This window comes from Pongo abelii, chromosome 17 (genome assembly GCF_028885655.2).
Source record: "Pongo abelii isolate AG06213 chromosome 17, NHGRI_mPonAbe1-v2.0_pri, whole genome shotgun sequence".
Classification (NCBI taxonomy): Eukaryota; Metazoa; Chordata; class Mammalia; order Primates; family Hominidae; genus Pongo; species Pongo abelii.
The window spans coordinates 35,617,712-35,645,499 of NC_072002.2; the positions used below are offsets into that span (position 1 = coordinate 35,617,712).

The window sequence follows — 27,788 nt, forward strand, 5'->3', positions numbered from 1 at the left end:
AATACATAGTAAAGTAGAAAATGTGCATATCCTCTGATCCAGCTACTCCATTCTAAGGAACTTTTTGTATATGTGTACCAAGAAGTATGTACAAGATTGTTTATGGCAGTGTTCTTCACAGTCACCTTAAACAGGAAACAACTAAAGTGTTCGTTAAAAATACAATGGGTAAGTAAATTGTGAGATATTCATATTTAGGGTCAGATGAGGTGGCTCATGCCTGTAGTCCTGGCACTTTGGGAGGCTGAGGCTGGTGGATTGCTTGAGCTCAGGAGTTCAAGACTAGCCTTGTCTTGAACATAGTGAAATCTTGTCTCTACAAAAAATACAAAAAAAGATTAAAAATTAGCAACGCGTGTTGACACATGCCTGTAGTCCCAGTTGGGGAGCTGAGGCAGGAGGATCTCTTGAGCCTGGGAGGTCAAGGCCGAAGTGAGCTGTGATCTCACCACTGCACTCCAGCCTGGGCAACAGAGTGACACCCTGTCTCAAAACAACAACAATTATATATATAAAATGAAATAGCATATGGCAATGAAAATAAACAAACAGATGCCTACACCTAGCACTATAAAGGAATCTTACAAGGATGATACTGAACAAAAAAGTCATTCACAAAAGACTCCGTCCAATATTATTTCATTTCTATTACATTAAAGAAAGGGCAAAACTAAACTGTTTGAGGAATGCATACAAAACACAGTGATCACCTCTGGGCAGAAGGAGGGAGATGGAATGGGAAGAGCACATAGGAGGCTACCGGCTGCTGACAGTATTTTGTTTTGTTTTGTTTCTTTGACTTGGATGGTGGTTTCATAGATATTTGCCTGTGGTTATTCCTTAAGCTATAAATAAATGTTTTGTGCACTCTTCTGTATTATGATACATCTCAAGGAGAATAAAAGGGTGGATTTACTCCCCCCCCGCCACCAAACTACATACATGTACCAATGTATGTAGTCCTCATACTTTGACAGCAAGTAGTATCATAGGCAGGGATGCTATGGTGTAATAATAATGTTTGTGTCTTTTGAGTTTTTCTGTTTCGCACTGTGGTGATTGTACAGTGGGATTGTTGCTGTCATAGTAATCTCTCATAGCTGACTTTACTGTCTAAGAATGGAGTGGGCAGGAACAACTCCAAATGGAACTCTGTAAGTGTCCAACACTTTTCCTTCCCATCCTCCACCATGGCCTCCTTTCCTTTGCCTTCCAAGAGTTTAGAGCTCTCATGCTGCCTGCTGCCCTCTGTGTGTCCAGAATATTTTGTGATCTGCCACCCCCAACCTAGGCCTACCCTGCTCACACAGCCTATCACTTTGTTTCCATTTCCCCCAGGACTCCTCCTCTGTCCCTGGTGATGGCTGTTTAAGAAGCAGATTGTATGGGAGTGTATCATTCAACTGTCCCTAAGATGTGACCATGTCTGTCTCCTTCCGCTTTGTGTCCTCCTTTGGGCACTTACTTCCCCCTTCCCTCTCTAGGTGCATCAAAAGTTCCTCCAGCATGATTTTCCAAATTTAGTTTCTTATGAATACTCAGTTAATGCTTTTCTAAAACAGTCTCTTTTTTTCCAAATATGGTGGGAACCCTTTGGCAAATTTGCCCGCTTCTAGCCAGATACTGAGAACACGCGGGCTTTTCCTTTACACGGTAAACTCCTTGAGGGTAGGGATTGTATCTTTGTCTTATTCCCCTACTGCATTCCCAGAGCCTAACATAGTACCTGGCATGCTGAAGAGGCTCAATAAATATTTGATGAATTCATGGATGGGAGAGAGAAGGAAAACAATGATTACTCACCTCTGAGACAGCAGAGGAGGCTAAGGGTCATGCATGTGCTTGTGAGACTTCTATTCCTGCTAAGAGAAAATGCAACCCCTTAGTAAGCATGAGGAAGAATATCCCACTTTGTGGAAATGAAGAAACCCATAAGTAATAACAGTGAAGTCATTTTCACTTATTACACTAGCCAAAATATTTTATTTCAGTGATAAAATGCAGTGCTGGTAAAACGACACTCTCAGCCAGGCTGGTAAAGGTGAACAGTGGTGTGACCTTTTAAGAAAGCAGTTTGGCAATATGTAACAAGAACATTTAAAATATTTGTACCTTTTGCTATAATAATCTCACTTTAGCAGGCTTAACCAAGAAAATAACCAAAATGGAGAGTCAAGATATTCACTGAAGTTCCCTTTATATTAACTAAAAAGGAAAAGCAACCTTAGTGTAGAAACAATTGAGCAAATCGTGGCGTACACACATGATAAAGATGCTAAAAAAGATCATTATGAACTTTGCGGCCACCTAGGAAATAATTCTGTTAAGCAATAAAAGTAAAATTGAAATGATTTTTTGTCATATCATGTAAAAAGATAATGTGGATAAAACATAGAAGGGCATGTACTAAAAGAAAAAAAACTGGTTTGTGGGAGAAGTAAGACTTTAGCATGTTTGTTTCTATTTCTGAATTTTCTTTTATGTTATAATTTTCATAAACATAAAAATTCTCAAAATTAATCCAAATGTATACGTTAGTAGAAAATGTCTGCTTTTTACTGATCTCTCGTCAGCTCTGCATGTGTAGAAATAAAGGCCAATACCTAATGTAGGCAAGTTCAAGATACAGGTAGATAACATAACTAGATTTTGAACTCTCTGCTCACTACTGAACAATTATATTTGGCAATTACTGGGTACTAGGAGATGAGGGTACAAAGATGGTATTGAGCTCTACCTAGAGTTCTGTAAAATGCTCACGTATGTCAGATTTCAAGAGCAGAATCGGGGTAGTAGGAACAGGAAAACAAAGGGAGAACACCATGGTTATAGAATCAGTAGCAGATCAGCTCAACATTTGCTCCTGGCCCAAATGGAGAAAAGAGACTGGATTTACCCTCCCCTGGAACAACTGCAACAACAAAATACAGACAAAAATACATTAAAAAATTTTAAATACACTATACATCAGGCAACAAAGAATAGTGATCCCTGAGAGATGGGAAACAAAGTTGAGTCTTATGATTGCCCAAGCTTGCTGTCTTCGCAATTTCTAGACCATGATATAGGGAGAGGAAAGTGGTAGAACCCAGCAGACTCCTTAAGTCAAGTAGAAGGAACTGAGAGGGGAGACCGGAGCAGCTAGAGTTCACAGGACTAAGTACCAGAGGGAAGAGAGCTGCACAAAGAAGAGAGAAACTCACAGATGTGCAGAGGGTCCCTCAAATGTTCAACATAGTATTACTTGGTACCTGCATGTGAAGAAATTACTCAAAGCTGATCTTTAAAAAGTACCATTCAAGCCAAGTGTGGTGGCTCACATCTCTAATCCCAGCACTTTAGGAGGCTGAGGTGAGAGGATTGCTTGAGCTCAGGAGTTTGAGACCAGCCTGGGCAACCTGGTGAGACCATGCCTCTACAAAACAATAAAGAAATTAGTTAGGCATGATGGCATGTGCCTGTAGCACTGACTACTCTGGAGTCTGAAGCAGTAGGAACACTTGAGGCTGAAGTGAGCTGTGATTGAACCACTGTGCTCCAGCCTGGGCAGCGAATGAAACTCTGTCCCAAAGGAAGGAAGGGAGAGAGGGAAGGAAGGACACAAGGAAGGAAGGAAGAGAGCGAGGGGAGGGAGAATGGGAAGGAAGGAGAAGGAAAAGAAAAGGAAAGAAAGAGAAAGAAAGAACCATCCAAAAGGATTAGAGGAAACTGCCCAGCATTCACACAGGGCCAAGAAAAGTGGCTATTCCCACCAGCCACCAGCCAAACAGGAAAACCACATAATACATCAGGCATAAGATAGAGTACTTAGGAAGGTCTTGTCTCAGTAACAGATAATACATAGCCCTAGACTGAGCACTGCTCCAGTCCTGCCTAAAATATCATGAAAGCAAAACCCCAAAAGATCAAATTGTTTCCAAATAATTTAACTGTATACAAAACAAAGCTCAAGGATATTTATAGGAATATAAAAACACTCAGCACCCAACTAGATAAAATTGACAATGCCTGATGTCCAGTGAAAGATTACCAGGGTGCAAAGAGGCAGGAAAATACAACCAATACCAAGGAGATTAATCAATCAAAAACAATGCAGAACTGACACGTTAGAGTCAGCAGAGAAAGACATCAAAACAATTATTATAACTATATTTCATATCTTCAGAAAGTTAAGTAGACATGGCAGATACGAAAAAGACCCAAATTAAACTTCAGTGTTTGAGAAGAAAAGCACACTGGATGGGATTAACAACAGATTAGTCATTGAAAAAGAAAAGAATAATGAAAGCACAGTAATGGAAACTATCTGCAGCTAAACTCAGAAACAAAAGAAAATGAAATGAACATCAGTGAGCTGTGGAACAACTACAAGCAGCCTAGTATACTAGTAATTGGAGGGCCTGAAGGTGTGGGAGACAAAATATATATTTGGAGAAATAATCCCCCACAAGTTCCCAAACTTGATGAAGATTATAAACCCACAGATCCAAGACATTCAGTGAACCCCAAGCATAAGAAACATAAAACTACACCGCGGATCACGAGGTCAGGAGGTCGAGACCATCCTGGCTAACATGGTGAAACCCTGTCCCTACTAAATATACAAAAAATTAGCCAGGTGTGGTGGCGGACGCCTGTAGTGTCCCAGCCTGTAGTGTCCCAGCGCCTGTAGTGTCCCAGCTGAGGCAGGAGAATGGCGTGAACCCGGGATGCAGAGCTTGCAGTGAGCCAAGATTACCCCACTGTACTCCAGCCTCAGTGGGGTGGCTGACAGAGCAAAACTCCGTCTCAAAAAAAAAAAAAAGAAAAAAAAAAGAAAACTACACCAAAGCATATCATTATAAATTGCTCAAGGCTGGGCACAGTGGCTCATGCCTGTACTCCCAGCACTTTGGGAGGCTGAGATGGGCAGATCACTTGAGGTCAGGAGTTCAAGACCAGCCTGGACAACATGGTGAAATCCTGTCTCTACAAATAAATACAAAAATTAGCCAGGTGTGGTGGTGGGCATCTGTAATCCCAGCTACTTGGGAGGCTGAGGCAGGAGAATCACTGGGAGGCAGAAGTTGCAGTGAGCTGAGATCATGCCACTGTACTCCAGCCTGGGAGACACAGCAAGACTCCATCTCAAATAAATAAATAATAAAAATATAAATAAATAAAATTGCTCAAAAGCAATGGTAAACAGAAAAATCTTAAAAGCAGCCAGAGAGAAAAGGCATGTAATTAGTACAGGGGAACAAAAAGAAGCCTGACATCAGATTTCTCATGGGAAACAATATAAATGAGAAGACAGTAGAGCAATATTTTTAAAGTTAACCTAGAATTCTATACCCAACAAAAATATCTTTCGACCAGGTGCAGTGGCTCATGCCTGTAATCCTAGCACTTTGGGAGGCTGAGGTGGGTGGATCACTTGAGGTCAGGAGTTTGAGACCAGCCTGGCCGACATGGTGAAACCCCATTTCTACTAAAAATGCAAAAAGAATTGCCAGGCATGGTGATGTGGGCCTGTATTTGGGAAGCTGAGGCACGAGAGTCGCTTTAACCCAGGAGACAGAGGTTGCAGTTAGCCAAGATCGCGCCACTGCACTCCAGCCTGGGTGAAAGAGTAAGACTCCATCTCAAAAACAAACAAAAAAAATCTTTCAAAAATGAAAATGAAATAAAGACACTTAAGACGTACAAAATATGGAATAGTTCACAACCAGCAGACTCATACTACAAGAAATGCTAAAGGAAGTCATTCAGATAGATAGACATGATAGCAGATGAAAATCCGAATCTTTACAAGGCATTGAAAACCCCTGAAAGTAGGCCAGGCACGGTGGCTCACGCCTGTAATCCCAGCACTTTGGGAGGCCGAGGCGGGTGGATCATGAGGTCAAGAGATCGAGACCATCCTGGCTAACATGGTCTCTACTAAAAATATTAAAAAATTAGCCGGGCGGGGTGGTGGGCACCTATAGTCCCAGCTACTCGGGAGGCTGAGGCAGGAGGATGGCATGAACCTGGGAGGCGGAGCTTGCAGTGAGCCAAGATTGCGCCACTGCACTCCAGCCTGGGCAACAGAGCGAGACTCCATCTCAAAAAAAAAAAAAAAAAAAAGAAAAAAACCACTGAAAATAGTAACTGCATAGATAAATGTATTTAATTTTTAAATTTAAATCTATTTAAAAGATGATTGTTACACCAGTATAATAATATATTTTGAGTTTATAATACATATAAAAGTAAATTGTATGACAATAGTCTAAAGGCCAGGAGGGGAAATATGAAAGTTCATTATTGTAAAGTTCTTATACATGAAATTTTGCAACATCACCTGAGGTTTTACAGTGGCAAGTGAGGATATACAGTCATTTCTCAGTATCCACAAGGGCTTAATTCCAGAACCCCTGCTGATACAAAATTTGCAGAAGCTCAATTCCCTTATATAAAATGGCATAATATCTGCATATCACCTATACATATCCTCCCATGTACTTTAAATCTTCTGTACATTACTTTTAATACTGAATACAATGTAAATGTTATATAAATAATTGTTATACTGTATTGGGTTTTTAAATTTGTATTTTTATTGTTGTATTTTTATTTTTTATTGGTTTTTAAAAAATATTTTTGTTTTGTTTTGTTTTGTTTTGTTTTTGAGACAGAGTATCATTCTGTTGCCCAGGCTGGAGTGCAGTGGTGCAATCTCAGCTCACTGCAACCTCCACCTCCTGGGTTCAAGCGATTCTCCTGCCTCAGCCTCCAAGTAGCAGGGATTACAGGTGCCTGCCACCACGCCCAGCCAATTTTTTTGTATTTTTATTGGAGATGGGGTTTCACCATGTTGGCCAGGCTGGTTTCGAGCTCCTGGCCTCAAGTTATCCACCCGCCTCAGCCTCCCAAAGTGCTGGGATTACCAGCGTGCACCACTGTGCCTGGCCTGGTTTTGTTTTTCATAATTCAGTTTAATCAATAAGCATGTATTTATTGACTATTTTTTTAAAAAAGGAAGTACAGTCATGTACCACATAATGATGTTTGGTCAGTGATGGACCTCATGTATAAAGGTGGTCCCATAAGATTATAATACTGTATTTTTACTATACCATTTCTATATTTAGATATGTTTAGATACACAAATACCATTTTGTTACAATTGCCTATAGCATTCATATAGTAGTTATTCATGTTGTAATTATTCAAAACTATTCATGCCGTATAGTTTTGCTGTAGCCTTGGAGCAGTAGGCCACACTGTATAGCCTATGTGTATAGTGGGCTATACTGTCTAGGTTTATGTAAGTATATTCTAGAGTTCACAGAAGGACAAAATTGCCTAATGACACATTTCTTAGAGCATATTTCTGTCACTAAGCAAACATAACTAAAATTGTCTTTATTGATAGACCACGTGATTGTCTATGTAGAAGACCCAATAAAATCTTTTAAAAAGCTACTAGAACCAATAAGTGAGCTTAAACATTACAGGATACAAGAGCAATATACAAATGTCAATTGTATTTTTAGAAAGCCTAGAAATAAACCCACACATACAGGGACAACTGACTTTTTATTTTTATTTTTTTGAGACAGAGTCTCACTCTGTCACCCAGGCTAGAGTGCTATGGTGTGATCTTGGCTCACTGCAACCTCCGCCTCCCTTCAAGGGATTCTCCAGCCTCAGCTACCCAAGTAGATGGGACTACAGGCGCATGCCACCACATGCAGCTAATTTTTGTATTTTTTGTAGAAACAGGGTTTCACCATGTTGACCAGGCTGTCTCGAACTCCTGACCTCAAGTGATCCACCTGCCTTGGCTTCGCAGAGTGCTGGGATTACAGGCATGAGCCACTGTGCCCAGCCACAACTGACTTTTTAACAAAGGCACAAAGACAATGCAATGAAGAAAGGATAGCCTTTTCAGCAAATGGTACTGGAACAGTTGAATATCCATATGCAAAAACATGAACTTTGATCTATGTCTCATACCACATACAAAAATTAACTCAGATAGGTCATAGATGTAAATGTTAAACCAAAAACTATGCAACTTATAGAAGAAAACATGGGGAAAATATTTGTGACCTGGGTTAGGTAATGGTTTTTTGGATATAACACCAAAAGTATAATCTAGAAAAGAACAAATCGATAAATTAGACTTCATTAAATTAAGAACTTCTCCTTCAAAGACACTGTTAAGGGAATGAAAAGACAAGCCACAGACGGGTGCGGTGGCTCACGCCTGTAATCCCAGCATGTTGAGAGGCCGAGGCAGGCAGATCATGAGGTCAGGAGTTTGACACCAGCCTGGCCAACATAGTGAAACCCCATCTCTACTAAAAATACAAAAAATTAGCCAGGCATGGTGGCGGGTGCCTGTAATCCCCGCTACTCGGGAGGCTGAGGCAGGAGAATCACTTGAACCTGGGAGGCGGAGGTTGCAATGAGCCGAGATGATGCCGTTGCACTCCAGCCCGAGCGACAATGTGAGACTCCATCTCGAAAAAAAAAAAGAAAAGCCACAGGATAGGAGAAAAATCTTTGCAAAGCATATAAAAGGATTGTTTCTGAACTAAAGACCTATAAAAATTGAAAAATAAGAAAATAAGCCAGTTTTTAAAATGAGAAAAGTTATATGGATGGCAATTAAGCACCGTGAAAAGATACTCAACATCATTAATCATAGGGAAATGCAAATTTAAATAACAATGAGATACCAGTATACACCTATTAGTATAGCTAAAATAAAAGACCACATCAAGCAATGGTGAGGATGTAGAGGTGATAGAACTCTAATGCAGTGCTGAGAACATAAAATTATAAAGTCACCTTTGGAACAGTTTGACAGTTGCTTAAAAAGTTAAATATATACCAGCCATATGGTCTAGCCATTTTATTCCTAGGTGTTTACCAAAGGGGAAAGAAAATAAAATCCATACAAACACTTGTATACAATTGTTGATAGCAGCTTTCTTTGTAATAGCCCCAAACTGGAAACAACCCAAAAGTCTGTAACAGGTGAATGGATAAATAAATTGATATATCCAGACAGTAATGAATTATTGATACCCATGACAATGTGGATGAATCTCAATATAAATCTAGTGAGTGAAAAAAGCCAGACCAAAAAGAAAAAAAAAGTGATACTATACAATTCTATGCATAGAAACTCTAGAAAATGCAAAGTAATCTACAGTAGCAGAAAACAGATCAGCAATTGCTTGGGGATGGGAGCAAGGGAAGCATAGGTGGGAGGAATTACAAAGAGGTGCAAGGAAACGTGGGGATGATAAATATGTTCGTTATTTTGATTGTGATGATTTCATGTGTATGTACATATGTCAAACTTACCAAATTGTGTACTTTATGTGCACTTTATTGTCTATTATCCCTCAATAAAGCTGTTTTTAAAATCAACAGCATAAGAATGGATTAGGAAGATACCTGATTTAACATGAGTTTTAGAGGGGAAATATGTTATATTTTAATTAAATGCTAATTCAACTGAATCAAAAATAAAACATGGCTGACATAACTAATGCAGGCTCAGAGTGCAATAATAGGAATATGGTGTCTACATTAGAAGGACATTAATTGCATGTGAATGTGAAAAGAGGTCCGTTGTAGTTAACCCAGGAAAGAAGCAAATTATAGTCTACATTTTGTACAGGCATCAAAGGCAAAAAGAGAGCTCATAAAGACTTAAGCTCTTGGTCATCTGGAAAACCTTTAACAAGATTTAGCAAAGCATTTACTGAATGTCTACTGTGTTCTAGGTTCTGTGCTAAACATATTCATTGCTACTGTGAGGTTGTAGTGCCATTTTGCAGATCATGAAACAGACTGTAAGGAGGGTTAGTAATTGGTGAAATAAGAGCTAGTGAATGACAAAATCAAGATTCAAACTCTCTACTGGCTACGTAATTGGCTCCCTATGTTTTGGAAGATTTTTTCCCCCAGTGATTTTGGGCTAACAGAAAGTAATTGAACTATTGTATAAAGAGGATAAGGAGATTATTTTGGTATTTTTTCCCATTTTATTTCTTTAGCCACAATGTGACAGTCATTGTACCAGGAGCTGGGAATGCCCTCAAGGAGCTGTATGACCTAGTGGGAGAAACAAGAAGTTACAAACTACCACAATGTAGAGAGCAGATCTGTGACTTGCTTAAGGAACTTTCCAAGTTTGTGAATCCTCCAGTGCTTACAAGTTCCTTCTTTAAATGGATATGAAATCATTAGTAGAGAGAATGAGGCCTTGGTGAGATGTAGATGCTGAGCAATCAGCTACTTACTCACTAAGCACCAGGTTCTGCACAGTAGCTTCAGAGCCCCGTGGTTCAAACTTGTGTCTGAGCAAGGTGACAGGGGATCACATTTTGGATATTTGGGGGCTACTCCCAAATAATCAAAACTGTTCTGAAACATTTACATATTTCAAAAATACCTATGTGCGTGTGTATATACATACATATATAATATATTCATATATATGCAGTAAAAAGTTTCTCTTTCATCTCACCTTATTTCTACAGCCTCCTCCCAAACAGGTAGCCACTGTAATTATTTTTCTTATGTATTTTTCTAGATTTTCTTTATATCTATTCAAGCAAGCACAGATACAAATTCTTATTTTTACAACTTTCTTACTCCAAAGGCAAAATTTTGTGTGCACGATTCTGCACCTCACTTTTTCATATTGCTATGTCTTAAAGATCTTTCCAAATCAATAGAGAACTTCCTCATTAATTTTTTACTGCCACATACTATCTGGATATGCCATAATTTATTTAACCTGCTCCCTCTTGATAGGCATTTATATTGTTTTGAAACAATGCAGCAATGAATAACCTCAATATATATCATTTCTCACATCGGTATAAATGTCCAGGATTGCTGGATCAAACATATACTCATTTGTAATATCTATACATGCTGTCAAATTACTCTCCTAACAGGTTGTACCAATATTTCCACAGAGGCTCACTAATTGAGTTTATTTATTGAACTTTTGGATTTTTGTGAATCTGATGGGTGAAAAATAAAATCTGTGTTTTTTTTAGACAGAGTCTTGCTCTGTTGCCTAAGCTGGATTATAGTGGCGTGATCTCGGCTCACTGCAACCTCCACCTCCTGGGTTCAAGCAATTCTCCTGCCTCAGCCTCCCAAGTAGCTGGGATTACAGGCAAGTGCCACCATGCCCAGCTAATTTTTGTATTTTTAGTAGAGACGGGGTTTCACCATGTTGGCCGGGCTCGTCTCGAACTCCTGACCTCAGCTGATCCACCTGCTTGGGCCTCCTAAAGTACTGGGATTACAGGATGAGCCACCACGCCTGGCCTAAAATCTGTGTTTTTTAAATTTGCATCTCCCTTATTTACATTAAGCATTGTTGCATTTGTTTAAAAGCTGTTTGCATTTTTTTCTATAAACTCTAAGTTCATAACCTTTACCCTGTAATTATTGAGTTGCTGGTTATCATAGTTTGGGTTCTGCTAGAATCAGAGCTTAAGGGAAGGACTTGAGTGCAGGTTGTTTATCTGAGAAATAATCCTTGGAAGCAGGAGTAAGCCAACATAAGAGTGATTTTCGTACATAATTCCTGTAAAGCAGAAAGGCTTGAGTCCACTAGATACTCTAAGAAGCATGCAGAATTCCTCAAAGAATTATCCTTCTGAAGAATGGGAGGCTCAGGCCGGGCGCAATCACTCATGCCTGTAATCCCGGCAGTTTGGGAGGCCAAGGCAGGAGGATCACTTGAGCCCAGAAGTTCAAGACCAGCCTGGGCAACATAGGGAGACCTCCTGTCTGCAAAAAATACAAATAAATTAGCTAGGTGTGGTAGCCCACGCTTTTGGTCCTACCTACATGGGAGGCTGAGGTAGGATTGCTTGAGCCAAGGAGGTTGAGGCTGCAGTGAGCCATGATCACACCACTGCACTCCAGCCTGGGTAACAGAGTGAGACTCCATCTCAAAGAAAAAAGAATGGGAGGCTCGGGAGGCTGGGACATTTATTCTTACATCCATTATTAATTTAGGATTGCCCTACAAGCATTATACTTTCTTGCACTTCTGGACTATACACAGGGCTGAGAGAGCTTTGTGGCCTTGGAGAAGGCCCTGAGACAAATAACTAGAAGAAGCTAGTTGTGAGCTTGAGGTAGGATGCTATCCCCAGGAGTCTGAGCTCATGCATAACTGTCCACTAGAGCCTCTACTGAAATCAAAGGTAGACCAAAGGGATGTGATGTAGGGCAACAAAGCATCTGCTTACTACAATCTTTTTCTCTTACTGGCCTCTGTTGACAGTAATGCATAGTATAATTATTTGTGATATTAGTCACAAAATTTTCCCTGGTTTATAATTTTGTTTATACATAGTATTTTTAAAGTAACAACTTTGGCCAGGTGCAGTGGCTCATGCCTGTAATCCCAGCACTTTGGGAAGCTGAGGCAGGCGAATCACTTGAGGCCAGGAGTTTCAGACCAGCCTGGCCCACATGACGAAACCCCGTCTCTACTAAAAATACAAAAATTAGCTGGGCATGGATGGTGCATGCCTGTAATCCCAGCTACTTGGGAGGCTGAGACATGAGAATCACTTGAACCCAGGAGGCAGAGGTTACAGTGAGCCAAGATTGTGCCACTGCACTCCAGCCTGGGTGACAGAGTGAGACTCTGTCTCAAAATAAAATAAAGTGGCAGCTTTATTAAAATATAATTAATATATCATGCAATTCATCCATTAAAAGCATATAATTCAATAAAAAACAAAAAGTGTACAATTCAGTGTTTTTAAGTATTATATTCACAGAATTATGCAGTCGTCACCACAATAAATTTCAGAACATTTTCATCACTCCAAGGAAAAATCCCATATCCGTTAATAGTCATTCCCTGTTTCATCCCTCTCCTCAGCCCCTGGCAACCACAAATCTGTTTTCTATTTCTATGTATTTTTCTGTTCTGGGCATTTCATATAATTGTTACACATGGCCTTTTGTGAGTAGCTTCTTTCATTTGGCATAATGTTTTCAAGGTTCATCCATATCGTAGTATGTATCAGTACTTGATTCCTTTTTACTGCTGAATAATATTCTACTGTATGGATAAACATATGATACAAATAAATTTTCAGTTTTCAATAGGTAAGTTGATACAAATCAATTTTCAGTTTTTCAGTCAGGTTGTCTATTATTGATTTATAAGAGGTTTTTTAAATATTTATATTTGCGATACAAGTTCTTTATGAGATACATGATTTTCAAAGATTTTTCTCCCATTCTGTGGGTTGTCTTTCACTTTCTTAATGGCGTCCTTTGAAGCATAAACCTATGTTTATCCATACAATATACAATCTGTGGATAAACATCATTCATCAGTTGATGGGCATTTGGGTTATTTCCATTTTGGAGTTATTATGAACAATCCTGCTATGAACATTTGTGCACAGGTTTTTGGCTGGATGTGTGTTTTGCCTTCTCTCACATTTCAAACCTAGGAGTGGAATTGCTGGGTCATATGATAACTCTATGTATAATCATTTGAGAACTGTTTTCCAAAGCGGCAGCACCATTTTACATTTCTACCAGCAGTGTGTGAGGATTCAAATTTCTCCATATCCTTACCAACACTTGTTAATGTCTTTTTTTATTATAGCCACCCTTGTGGGTATGATGTAGTAGCTCATTGTGGTTTTGATTTGCATTTCTCCAATGGCTAATGCTGTTGAGCATCTTGTAATCTGCTTATTGGCCATTTGTATATTTTCCTTGAAGAAGTATCTATACAAATCAATTTTCAATTTTTTAGTTGGGTTGACTATTGATTTACAAGAGTTTTTAAAATATATTTGGAATACAAGTCCTATATCATATACGTGATTTTCAAAGATTTTCTTCCATTCTGTGGGTTGTCTTTTACTTTCTTGATGGTGTCCTTTGAAACATGAAGTTTATTTATCTTGATGAAGACTAATTCATCTATATTTTCTCTTGTTTGTGTTTTTGGTGTTACAGCTAAGAAACCATTGCCTAATCCATGGTCATGAAAATTACTCCTGTGTTTTCTTCTAAGAGTGTTATAGCTATTAGCTATTAGCTATTACATTTAGATGCATAATCTATTTTAGGTTAATTCTTTTTTTTTTTTTTTTTTTTTTTTTTTTTGAGATGAAGTTTACCTCTGTCACCCAGATTGGAGTGCAGTGGCTTGATCTTGGCTCACTGCAACCTCTGCATCCCAGGTTCAAGCGATTCTTCTGTCTCAGCCTCCTGTGTAGCTGGGACTACAGGCGCCCGCCACCATGCCTGGCTAATTTGTTGTATTTTTGGTACAGACGGGGTTTCACCATGTTGACCAGGCTGGTCTCGCACTCCTGACCTCGTGATCCGCCCGCCTCAGCCTCCCAAAGTGCTAGGATTACAGGCGTGAGCCACCGCACCCGGCGTTAGGTTAATTCTTGTATGTGATATGAGGAAGAGGTTCAGCTTCGTTCTTTTGCCTGTGGATATCCAGTTGTCACAAAACCATTTGTTATGATGACTAAATTTTTTAACCCCTTGAATTTTCTTGGCACTGTTGTCAAATTTCATTTGCCCATAAAATGTAAGAGTTTATCTCTGGACTCTCAATGTTATTTCCTTGATCTGTATGTCTGTCCTTATGCCAACACCACACTGCATAATTATGGTAGCTTTGTATGAAGTTCTGAAATGGGGATGTGTAAGTCCTCCAGCTTTGCTTTTCTTTTTCAAGATTGTTTTGGCCGTCTGGGTGCAGTGGCTCACGCCTGTAATCCCAGCATGCTGGGAGGCCGAGGCGGGCCGATCACGAGGTCAGGAGATCAAGACCATCCTGGCTAACACGGTGAAACCCCGTCTCTACTAAAAATACAAAAAAATTAGCCAGGCATGGTAGCAGGCACCTGTAGTCCCAGCTACTCGGGAGGCTGAGGCAGGAGAATGGTGTGAACCCGGGAGGCAGAGTTTGCAGTGAGCCAAGATCGTGCCACTGCACTCCAGCCTGGGCAACAGAGCGAGACTCCGTCTCAAAAAAAAAAAAAAAAAAAAAAAAAAGATGATTTTGGCTATTCTGGGTCCCTTGCATTTTTATTTGAATTTTAGGATTAGCTTGTCAATTTCTGTGAAGAAGCCAGCTGGAATTTTGATGGGGCTTACTCTGAATCTTTACAATAGTTTGAATAGTATTGCCATCTTAATATTAACCTTTCTGATCTATGAAGATGGATGTCTTTACATTTGTTTAGGTCTTCTTTAGTTTATTTCAACAGTGTTTTGTGTCCAGATGTGGTGGCTCATACCTGTAATCCCTGCACTTTGGGAGGCCGAGGCAGGCTGATCTCTTGAGCTCAGGAGTTCAAGAGCAGCCTGGGCAACATGGCAAAACCCCATCTCTACAAGAAATACAAAAAATTAGCCAGGTGTGGTGGCATGTGCTTGTCATCCCAGCTACTTGGGAGGCTGAGGTGGGAGGATCACATGAGCCCAGGAACTTGAGGTTGTTGTGAGCCATGATCATGCTACTGCACTCCAGCTTGGGCAATAGCATGAGACCCCGCCTCAAAAACAAAAAACAAAAAAACCAACAATGGTTTATAGTTTTCATAGTATAAGTTTTACAATTCTTTTGTTCTACTTATTATTTATTCCTAAGTAGTTATTATTTCTGATGCTATTATAAAATGGAAGTTTTTCCTTAAGTATATTTTGGGGTTACTGCAATTACATGGGAATACAACTGATTTTTGAATACTGATCTTCTGTCCTGAAGCCTTGGTGAACTCATTTATTAGCTCTAGTAATTTTGTAGTGGCTTCATTAGGATTTCCTGTATATGGGATTATGTCATCTGCAAATAGATGTGTTTTACTTCTTCCTTCAAACCTGGATACATTTTATTTTCCTTCGTAATTACCCTAGATAGAACTTCTTGTACATGTTAAGTAGAAGTGGCAAGAGTGGACGTATCTTCGTCCAGATCATAGTTTGATCTTTACCACTCAGTCTCATGGTAGCAGTGGGTTTTTTGTTGTTTTTATTTTGGGTTTTTGTCTTTTTGTCTTTTTTTTTTTTTTTTTTTTTTTTTGTCCTCTTGTGTTGAAACTGAAGGTAGTGGGTTTTTTGTAGATGTTTTTTATCAAGTAGAGGAAGGTCCTGTTTCTAATTTGTTGAGTGTTTTTGTCGTGAAAGAATGTTGGATTTTGTCAAATGCTTTACCTGTGTCTCTTGAGATGATCATGTGGTTTTTGTCCTTTATTCTATTAATATGGTATATGGAATAACATCAATAGATTTTCATATGTTAAGCCAACCTTGAATTTCAGCTATAAATCTCACTTAGCCATAGCATATAATCCTTTTTTTTTTTTTTTTTTGAGACGGAGTGTTGCTGTTGTCACCCCGGGCTGGAGTGCAATGGCACGATCTTGGTTCACTGCAACCTCCACTTCCCAGGTTCCAGCAGTTCTCCTGCGTCAGCCTTCTGAGTTGCTGAGATTACAAGTGCCTGCCATCACACCTAGCTAATTTTTGTATTTTTAGTAGAGATGGGGTTTCACCATGTTGGCCAGGCTGGTCTCGAACTCCTGACCTCAAGTGATCCACCAGTCTTGGCCTCCCAAAGTGCTGAGATTACAGGCATGAGCCACTGCGCCCAGCCTATAATCCTTTTTATATGCTACTAGATTGTATTTGCTAGTGTTCTGTTGAGCATTGTTATGTACACATTCATGTGTTTCATAAACTATTCTCTGTAGCTAACTTGCTTGCTTCCTTCCTTACTTCCTTCCTTCCTTCCCTTCCCCTCCCCTCCCCTCCCCTCCCCTCGCCTCCCGTCCTCTCCTCTCCTCTCTTCTCTTCTTCCTTTCCTTTCTTCCTTTTCTTTTTGAGACAGGGTCTTGTTCTGTCACCCAGGCTGGAGTCCAGTGGTGCGATCATAGCTCACTGTAGCCTCAAACTTCCTAGCTCAAGCAGTCCTCCCACTTCAGCCTCCTGAGTAGCTGGGATTATAGGTACAAACCATGGCACCCAGCCATTTCATGTCTTTGTCTGGGTAATATTGGCCTTAAGAAGTTGAGTTGGGAAATGCTCCTCCTTCTTCTACTTTTTGAAAAAATTTAAGAAAGCATGGTATTCTTTAAATGTTGGTAGGATTCACTAAGGAAGACTTCTGAACTAGGCTTTTCTTTGTGGATAATTGTGGGATTTATTTTTGGTTTTGTTTTTAACTAATTTAGTCTCTTTGCTTGTTATAGGTCTATTCAGAATTTTTCTCTCTCCTTGAGTCAATTTTGATCATTTCTGTCCTAAGAATTTGTCAATTTCAAATCTAATTACCTAATTAGACTTATCTAATTTGATGGCTATATTAGTTTGTGAGGGCTGCCTTAACAAAATACTACACACTGGGTGGTTTAAACAATAGCAATTTATTTTCACACAGTCCTGGACACTGGAAGTCCAAGGCTGAGGTGCTGGCAGGATTGGATTCTGCTGAGGCCTCTCTCCTTGACTTGCAGATGACATTCTTCTTGCTGTGTACTCACGTGGCCTTTCCTCTGTGTATGGGTACGTTCCTGATGTCTCTTCTTCTTCTAAGGACACCAGTCATTTCAGATTAGGCCCTTACCCTATGACCTCATTTCATCATAATTACCCCTTTAAAGGGCCTATGTTCAAATACAGTCACATTCTAAGGTTTTAGGAATGGGGGCCTCAACATATGAATTGCGGGGAGACAATTCAGTCTATAACAATGGCATACAATTGTTCACAGCATTTGTTTATAATGCTTTTTTTTTCTTTAAGGTTGCCAGTGATGCCCCATCTTTTATTCCTAGTTTTAGTAATTTATATCTTCTCTTTTTTCATTGGTCAATCTGGCTAAAGACTTGTCAATTTGGTTGATTCACTCGAAAAACAAACTTTTGGTTTTGTTCATTTCCACTATTGTTTCTCTATTCTTTACTTTATTCATTTCTGCTGTTGTCTTTATTCCTTTCTTCTTCTTTCTTTGGGTTTAGTTTTCACTTTTTCTAGTTTCTTAAGGTGATTGATTTGGGATCACTCTTAAGGTGATTGATTTGGGATCTTTTTTTTTTTTTTTTTTTTTTGAGACGGAGTTTCGCTCTTGTTGCCCAGGCTGGAGTGCAATGGTGCAATCTTGGCTCACAGCAACCTCCGCCTCCCGGGTTCAAGCCACTCTCTTGCCTCAGCCTCGGGAGTAGATGGGATTACAGGCATGCGCCACCACACCCGGCTAATTTTGTATTTTTAGTAGAGACGGGGTTTCTCCATGTTGGTCAGGCTGGTCTCAAACTCCGGACCTCAGGTGATCTGCCCACCTCGGCCTCCCAAAGTGCTGGGATTACAGGCATGAGCCACTGCGCCTGGCCTCTTTTTTTTAATATAGGCATTTACAGCTATAAATTTCCTTCTAATTACTTTAGTGGCATCCCATAAGTTGTTGTATGTTGTGTTTAATTTTCATTTATTTTATATTTATTTATTTATTTATTTATTTTTGAGATGGAGTCTTGTTCTGTCACCCACGCTGGAGTGCAGTAGCGCCATCTCGGCTCACTGCAACCTCCACCTCCTGGGTTCAAGTGATTCTCCTGCCTCAGCCTCCTGAGTAGCTGGGATTACAGGCGCCCACCACCACACCGGCTAATTTTTTTGTATTTTTAGTAGAAACAGAGTTTTGCCACATTGGCCAGGCTGGTCTCAAACTCCTGACCTCAAGTGATCCGCCTGCCTTGGCCTCTAAAAGTGTTGGAATTACAGGCGTGAGCCACCACGTCCAACCTAATTTTCATTTATTTTAAAGTGGTATATAATTTCCTTTGTGATGTCTTTGATCCATTGGTTATTTAGGAGTGTGTTATTTTTCATAAATCTGTGAATTTCTTAAATTTTCTTCTGTTATTGATTGTTCATTTGAGTCTCTTGAGTTTAGAGAATGTATTTTGTATGATTTTAGTTCTTTGAAGTTTATTGAGGTTTGTTTTATGGCCTAACATATAGTCTATCCTGGAGAATCTCCCTAGTGCCCTTGAAAAGAATGTATATTCTGCTTTTGTTGGTGAATGTTCTACTGACGTCTTAGGCTTAGTTGGTTTACAGTGTTGTTCAAGCCTTTTATTTCCTTATTGATGTTCTCCCTGGTTGTTCTATTCATTATTGAAAGTGGGGTATTGAAGTACCCAACCCTTGTTATTAAATAGCTGTTTCTCAGCTATTTCTTCAATTATGTTCTTCAATTAAATTTCTTCAATTATGTTCATCTTTGTTTCATTTATTTGGGGCTCTGTTGTTAGCTGTATATATGTTTATAATTATGTCTTACTGGTGGATTGACCCTTTTATCATTATAAAATGTTCTTTTTTTCATGTAGTAATAATTTTTGTCTTAGAGTCTATTTTTCTTTTCTCTTTTTGTTTTTCTTTTTTTTTTTTTTGAGACAGAGTCTTGCTCTGTCGCCCAGGCTGGAGTGCAGTGGCATGATCTCAGCTCACTGCAAGCTCCGCCTCCCGGGTTCATGCCATTCTCCTGCCTCAGCGTCCCGAGTAGCTGGGACTACAGGTGCCTGCCACCGCATCCGGCTAATTTTTTTGTATTTTTAGTGGAGACAGGGTTTCACTGTGTTAGCCAAGATGGTTTCCATCTCCTGACCTCGTGATCCACCCACCTCGGCCTCCCAAAGTCCTGGGATTACAGGCGTGAGCCACCGTGCCTGGCCTAGAGTCTGTTTCTTCTGAGATTAGGATGGCCACTCCATCTCTCTCTGGCTACTATTTGTATGGCTATAAAATTTTGCCATGCAGAAATTATTTATTTTTTGTAACTGAATTTATCAGTCTTTTGTTTATGGCATCTGCATTTTGATTAATAATTTGGCTTTTTCCATATCAAGGTGATTATTAATTCTTCCATATTTTGTATTATTTTTATATTTTCAGAGTCTAAGTTTATACCTTTGGTCCATTTGATTTTTTTTTGACACCTGATGTAAGATGTTGGTACAACTTTATTTTTTTCCTATGTACATAACTGCCTCAATATAATTTACTGAATGGTTAACTTAGGTTGATTGGCATCTTTTTGACATTGAATATTTCTGCTCAGAAGCATGGTATGTCTTCATATTTGTTCAGGTGTATGTTCATGATTTTCCTAAGTTTTTTTTTTTAATTAAAAAAATCTTTAACATTTTCTTTTTTTCTTTTTTTTTTTTTTTTTTTGAGACAGAGTCTCGCTCTGTCAGCCAGGCTGGGGTGCAGTGGCATGATCTCAGCTCACTGCAACCTCCGCCTCCCAGGCTCAAGCAATTCTTCTGCCTCAGCCTCCCGAGTAGCTGGGATTACAGGTGTGTGCCACCACACCTGGCTAATTTTTGTATTTTTAGTAGGTACGGGGTTTCCCCATGTTGGCCAGGCTGGTCTTGAACTCCTGACCTCAGGTAATCCACCCGCCTCGGCCTCCCAAAGTGCTGGGATTACAGGCATGAGCCACTGCGCCCGGCCGACATTTTCAAACATATATAAAAATAGAATAATAAAGTAAACCACCACCATGACCTATCACCCAGTTTCAGTACTTATGAACACATAGTGATTATTATTTAATCTGACTTCCTCCTTCAATATGTTAAGACAAATCCCAGATACTATGTCCAGAAATATTATGATGTTTTCTTCATGTAGTTGCATACATTTCTTATTAAGCTTATTCGTAGGCATTTTATTTAACTATGGATTGTTGTTTATATATATGAAGATTTATTTCTTTAGATTAACTTTGTACCTTCTGATTTTTAAAACATTATTCTGTACCAATCTGAATTCATTGTTTTGAAAATATAAGATGAATTATCACTCTTCAAATTAGGGATATGCTAAAATTATAGATATAAACTAGTATAGAAAGCTACTAATCTTCCAAACAATATGACTGTGGCCTGAAACATAATGACAAATCTGTGTAAGAGCATAGCAAACTAAACTCGGATTCTTGTCCTGTAAGGCTCTGTTAAGACATGAAAAACTGGGGTCATCTTCGGTTTCCTACAACTTTGTAATGTTGTGTGTGCACTGGGTCCTTCCAGCAGACCTTAAATCACTCACTGGTGAGTAAGTCAGGCCCTCAGAGAAGCACGTTAACTCATCCAAGCCAGTGGGGGACCATTTCATTCTTTTGAGTTCTGATGAGAAACAATGATTAGATGAATCAGGAATCATGTTGTGGGATGAATAATTTCTAGATAATTTCTAAGGGAGCACCATTAGTAAGTATCCTGTTCCTTAGAGCATGCTCTCAGACTCTCAGAGAGGTTTAACAGTCCCTTTTGACACTTTCCTGTGTTAATCGATCTAGCTGTTCTGCTGCAGTAGTCAGGGATTTGGGGTCTCTACTCATTTAGAAAAACTCTAATTGGCTTGAGTCTTTCTCTCTTCCACAGCCTGTCTCTGAAATAGCATGTGGTTTTCTGGGCTGAATTATTTTCTTAATCCAAAGAGCTTTCTTTTGGATGTTCCTGGTATTGCAGTAAATTAATTCTAATTTATTAAAAGAAAAAAAAAACTAAAGCAACTTTCTTTCAGAGAAAAATGCTTTCTCCTACATTTCAGTGAGTTAGTTTGCATGACACTTTAAAAATAATAAACTCATCTAGGTAGAGATAAATACATCTCATTAAAATCTGGTTTTGAGGCTGGGCATGGTGGCTCACGCCTGTAATCCCAGCACTTTGGGAGGCCAATGCAGGTGGATCACTTGAGGTCAGTAGTTCGAGACCAGCCTGGCCAACATGGCAAAACCTCACCTCCACCAAAAAATACAAAAATTAGCTGGGCATGGTGGCGTGCACCTGTAGTCCCAGCTACTCGGGAAGCTGAGGCAGGAGAATCGCTTGAACCCAGGAGGCAGAGGTTGCAGTGAGCCGAGATCATGCCACCACTGCACTCCAGCCTGGGCAGCAGAGCGAGAATCCATCTAAAAAAAAAATAGTATACATATGTGTGTGTGTGTGTGTGTATGTATATATGTGTGTATATGTGTGTGTATATATATGTATATATGTGTATATATATGTGCATATATGTGTATATATGTGCATATATATGTATATATGTGTATATATGTGCATATATGTGTATATATGTGTATATATGTGTGCATATATGTGTATATATGTGCATATATGTGCATATATGTGTATATATATGTGCATATATGTGTATATATATGCGCATATATGTGTATATATATGCGCATATATGTGTATATATATGTGCATATATATATATATATATATATATATGGCTTTGAGGAGGACTATGGAGACTACCTCCACAGTTAACTTTGACTAGATTAAATGGCTGCTACTATTTAAGGTAGTAATTCTTACCTCACAAAGTTGTTACACGAATTAACTGAATTAATATATTTTAAGTGCTTAAAATAGCATGCATCACATAGTAACTTCTGGTGAGTGTTTGTTAAATAAGTAAAAAATTAAAAACCAGTATACATAGAAATGGACTTTAAAAAATGTCAGAATAGTTCAAGGAAAGGACTGAAATTCTATAATCTGCTTTTTCTCAACTCTTGTTGAATTAACTTCCTTCCTGCATATATAAATAGTTGCTAATTTAAACAAACTCTTTCATTTTAAAGATTCGCCGATTCTCAATCCAGCTAATTCTGCAATCAATTTAAGTGGAGCTCAGGACCTGACCCGGAATAAGAATGTTGTGAAACCACTGGCTTTATCTTTGCAGGTTGTAGGGAAGACTTTTGCTGCAGGTGATGTTTTCCTCACTTATATATCTTTGGTAAATACATAGTCCGTAAACGACTTGTGTGACATTTAATTGACAAATTGATAGAAGAAAACAGAAGCTGCCGCTCTCTACCAGTTGAAGAGAGAAGTGGGGCTGTCTATAATAATGTACTAGTGTATGAAGCTTTGTGTTCTCTACATTCCAACCAGAAGAGTCAGGGAATGACACTTGTTACTTGGAAGTGACATAACAATCTGATTCCATTTAACAAACATTTCTTGGGCACCTGCTATAACTAGGAACTGGGAATACAAAGATAAATAAGGTTCAATCCCTGACCCCCCAATTTCCTTTTAATCTAGTGGGGGAGATAGACCTCTGACAAGATATTTTCAATGTACTGTAGCAAATATGGCAATGTACAGAAGAACGCAGAGCAAAGGGTTTTAGCCCAGCATTGTAGGAGTAACTAAGAATAAGTTCTCAGAGGAGCCTGGTCTTTGACAATGAGGAGATCTTCACTGTACAAAGGAGTAGAGGAAAAGCAATTCAGATTCAGGGAACAGCAGAAACAACGGTTAAAAGGAAAAGAAGGGAAGGGGGAAAAGCAATATGATGTATGCAAGAACTTCCAGCAATTTGGACTTGATAGAACCATAAAATGTAAAGCTCAAAAAGCGGCAAGAGGTGAGTAGGTGGTGGTTAAGGGAAAAGTTATAGGCAGCCTGGCTAAGAAATGTGGATTTCACTCTATAACTTATAGAGCAGAGGAATGGCATGGTTTGATTTGAACTTGAGCTAGATCATTTTGGCTGTAATGTGTAAGAAGAAGACGAGATAGGAAAACTAGTTGGAGATCATTTCACTCGTCTCGGTGACAGATGATGAGGTCCTTGGCTGGAATGATAATAGGTTGCAGAGGAGAGGACAAATTGGAGAACTACTCACAAAGTGAAACCAGCAAGAATTAGCTGATTAACGTGAGCATCAAGGAGAAGAAGGGGTCTCAATAGACATTCATCTTTCTGGGCTTATGGTGATGCCATCATCTGAGACAGGGATACAGAAGGAGGATCAGGTTCTCCAGTGGGAGATTGAGAGTTCAATTTTAGAAATGCTGAGTTTGAGATTCCCATAAGACATCCATGTGGAGCTGTTCAACAGCCATTTAATTTATCATAGGGATAATTCAGGACTGATGGTGTAGAGTAGAGCCACCAACATATAGTTAAAGTCATCAGGGTAAATAGTATAAGCCAAGGAGAGATGTAGGCTGAGGCAAGCTGTGAACAAAAGATAGGCTTCATCCGGCCACAGTGACGCCTGTAAACCCATCACTTTGAGAGGCCAAGGCGGAGGATCATTTGAGACCAAGAGTTCCAGACCAGCCCAGGTTACAAAGTGAGACCTTGTCTCTACAAAAGATAAAAAAATTAGCTGGGTGTCGTTATGTGCACCTGTGGCCCCAGCTACACAGGAGGCTGAGGCGGGAGGATGGCTTGAGCCTGGGAAGTCAAGGCTGCAGTGAGCCATGTTTGTGCCACTGCACTTCAGCTTGGGTGACAGAATGAGAATCTATCTCAAAAAAATAAAGATAGAATCCCATAAAAGTTCAGTGGTGTGTGTGTGTGTGTGTGTGTGTGTGTGTTTCTTTTTCTGAAACATGGTATCTCTCTGTCACCCAGGCTGGAGTACACTGGTGCGATCTCAACTCACTGCAGCCTCAACCTCCTGGGCTTAAGCAACCCTCCCGCCTCAGCCTCCCAAGTAGCTGGGACTATAGGCACATGCTGCCGTGCCCAGCTAATTTTTGCATTTTTTGTACAGACAAGGTTTTGCTATGTTGTCTAGGCTAGTCTCGAACTCCTGGAGTCAAGTGATCAGCCAGCCTTGGTCACCCAAAGTGCTGGGATTACAGGCATGACTCATGGCACCCAGCCAAGTTTAGTGGTAGAAGAAATTTTAAGAGAAGTAGAAGAATGAGCATAAAGAGAGCCTGTCATTTTTGGAAACTTTTCTTTTTTCTTTCTTTCTTAATTGTAGAGACAGGGTCTCCCCATGTTGCCCAAGCTGGTTTCAAACTCCGGGGCTCAAGTGATCCTACTGCCATAACCTCCCAAATTGCCGAGATTATAGGTGTGAGCCATTGTGCCTGGCCATTTTTGGAAATTTTTCAACAGTTAGGCATCATACTTTACACAGCCCACTTCTGTTCTTACTCAGGTCCAACAATTCTTGCAGGATCTATCTTCTGGTTGGATTACAGACTTTGAACAATAGAATCAAGTTTTTACCGCATTAAAAGAATCAAGTAATAGATCAGTAATAATCATGGTTACTAAAGCAATCAGATGAAAGGCTGAACAACTTTATAATGCCAAGGATTATGCTGACAACTTTTGAACCTACTAATCAATCTTAATATCATAAGAAGAGAGAAAACTGGCTTATGTGCCTCCTGATGGAAGTACTGTATACCACAGTACTTATGAGATAACTCTTGCCAAAAAAAAACCCTGAATTTGATCAAACCTCTATATCTAATAATTAGTTTATTAGAAATACAGGGGACAAGAGAATAAGTGACACCACAGGTATCTAATCAGCAAAATCTAGAAAATGGAAAATTCTGCCAGGTTTTCAGCAAATTAATTGTAAGAAAGAAAAGGAAGGGCATCTTATAGATTAAAAGAGGTTTCAGGGACGTAGCCGCTAAATTCAGTATGTGCATCTTTTTTGAATTCCAATTTGAACAAGCCAACTGTTTTTAAAAAAAGTGTTTTTTTAACAGATAATTAAAAGATAGTTGGGGAAATTTTTGAATACTAATAGGATATTTTATGATATTAAGAAATTATTGGCTATATGCGGTGGCTCATGCCATCAAGAAAGATGGGCTGTGTTGGTGAATGTTGAAATTGGATGGTGGGTGTGTAGATGTTTATTATAGGCTCATGCCTATAATTTCAGCACTTTGGGAGGCTGAGGTGGGTAGATCGCTTGAACCCAGGAGTCCAAGACCAGCCTGGGAAACCCTGTCTCTACAAAAAAAATACAAAAATTAGCCAGGTGTGGTGACACATGCCTGTAGCCCCAGCTACTTGGCAGGCTGAGGTGGGAGGACTGCCTGAACCCAGGAGTCAAGACTGCAGTGAGCTGTGATTGCACCACCGCACTCCAGCCTGGATGATGGAGTGAGACCCTGTTTCAAAGAAGAAGGAGAAAAAAAGAAAGTATTAATCACTGCTAATTTTAAGTATAGCAATGATATTACAGTTATTTTTAAAAGAGTCTTTTTCTTTTAGAAACTCATACATAAGACCATGTGTGGTGGCTCACACCTGTAATCCCAACACTTTGGGAAGCCAAGGTGGAAGGATTGCTTGAGGCCAGGAGTTTGAGACCAGTCTGGACAACATAGCAAGACTCTGTCTCTTAAAAAAAAAAAAAAAAAAAAAGACATAACAATTAGCCACGTGTGGTGGCACACTCCTGTAGTCCCAGCTATTTGAGAGGCTGAAGCAGGAGAATCATTCAAGCCTAGGAATTCAAAGCTGCAGTGAGCTCTGAGTCCGCCACTGCACTCTAGCCTGGGTGACTGTGAGACCTTGTCTCAAAAAAAAAAAAGGCCTGGCACGGTGGCTCATGCCTGTAATCCCAGCACTTTGGGAGGCCGAGGCGGGCGGATCATGAGGTCAGGAGATCGAGACCATCCTGGCTAACACGGTGAAACCCCATCTCTACTAAAAAAAAAATACAAAAAATTAGTCGGGTGTGGTGGCGGGCACCTGTAGTCCCAGCTACTCGGGAGGCTGAGGCAGGAGAATGGTGTGAACCCGGGAGGCAGAGCTTGCAGTGAGCCAAGATCGCGCCACTGCACTCCAGCCTGGGTGACAGAGTGAGACTCTGTCTCAAAAAAAAAAAAAAAAAAAAAGAAAAGAAAGAAAGAAGCACACAGAAGTATTTATGTACAAAAATGATGTGAGTTTGCTTCAAAATAATTCACAGCATGCATGTGTGTATGTGGAGGGGATGGAGGTAAGGGTATAGATAAAGCAAGATGGGCTGTGTTGGTAAATGTTGAAATTGGATGGTGGGTATGTAGATGTTTATTATCCTATTCTCTCGACTTTTCTATATATTTGAAACTTTCCATGATGCAAAGTTAAGAAAGTGTATATAAGAATTTTTTTCCCTTCCTCCCACCCATCATCTCCAAAGACTTCACTGAAAATGATTCCAGAAGATCTCTTGGGGTCCTAGGAAATTGTTCCTAAGTGACATTTAATTTTAATGAAGATCTTCCTCTGACAGTTGCAGTTGGTTTTGTATAACTGGACTGAGTCCTATCCGTGAGATTTCTTGGAATCCTAGAGTGTGAGGTCTATCAGATGGTTCCAGCATCCCAGAAAGCAGTGCCCTGCCCAGCCTCTGTTCTGAGCACTCCTCTCCTTGTGTTCTACAGATGCTGCTAATGGAAACAGTAGCCATGGAGGGAAGGGCAGTGCATCCAGCTCCACTCCAGCCCACACAGGGAATTACTCTTTGTCACCAAGACCTAGCTATGCATCAGGAGATCAAGGTACAATACCTGTCGTAGAGTTTTGTAATAATGTACTTACCTGTGGTCAGAAGTGCTCCAGATTTTGTAATGAATTATCTGGCAACACACTCTAGAGTTTTTTCTCAGTTCGTCATACAGTGTTTTGAAAGTTTGTAATTGGTGTGAACAGTAATGAGTAAATATCTTGGGATTCTATATGGATGACCTAACTGGGAAATAATGTTGAAACAAATGTATAAGGAAGTGTCTTGAAAAACCATGGGTTTAGCTGACCAAAGTACAGGATTCAGAGTTCTCTGTTGTGTGATCCTGGACAAATCTGAGCCTTCCTTTCTCCTTTTACAAAATGGGTATAACAACAATATTTGCCCCACAACTCCACAAGATTGTGGGTAGAATCAAATGAAATGACCTACATAAACTT

The 27,788-nt window shown here is 39.7% G+C and overlaps 1 protein-coding gene across 13 annotated transcripts in view; it reads left to right on the top strand.

Moving 5' to 3' along the window:
- GREB1L (GREB1 like retinoic acid receptor coactivator) overlaps positions 1 to 27,788 on the top strand; it is a 287,707-nt gene that overhangs the window by 175,050 nt on the left and 84,869 nt on the right. For 9 of the 13 annotated variants that reach the window (XM_054538185.2, XM_054538181.2, XM_054538189.2 and 6 more), the window contains 2 exons: positions 22,694 to 22,822; positions 27,266 to 27,382. In XM_054538185.2, coding sequence (XP_054394160.1) covers positions 22,694 to 22,822; positions 27,266 to 27,382 — 246 coding nt within the window. The remainder of the gene's footprint in view (positions 1 to 22,693; positions 22,823 to 27,265; positions 27,383 to 27,788) is intronic. The other 4 variants (XM_054538188.2, XM_024236074.3, XM_063716854.1 and 1 more) reach the window with 1 other exon arrangement.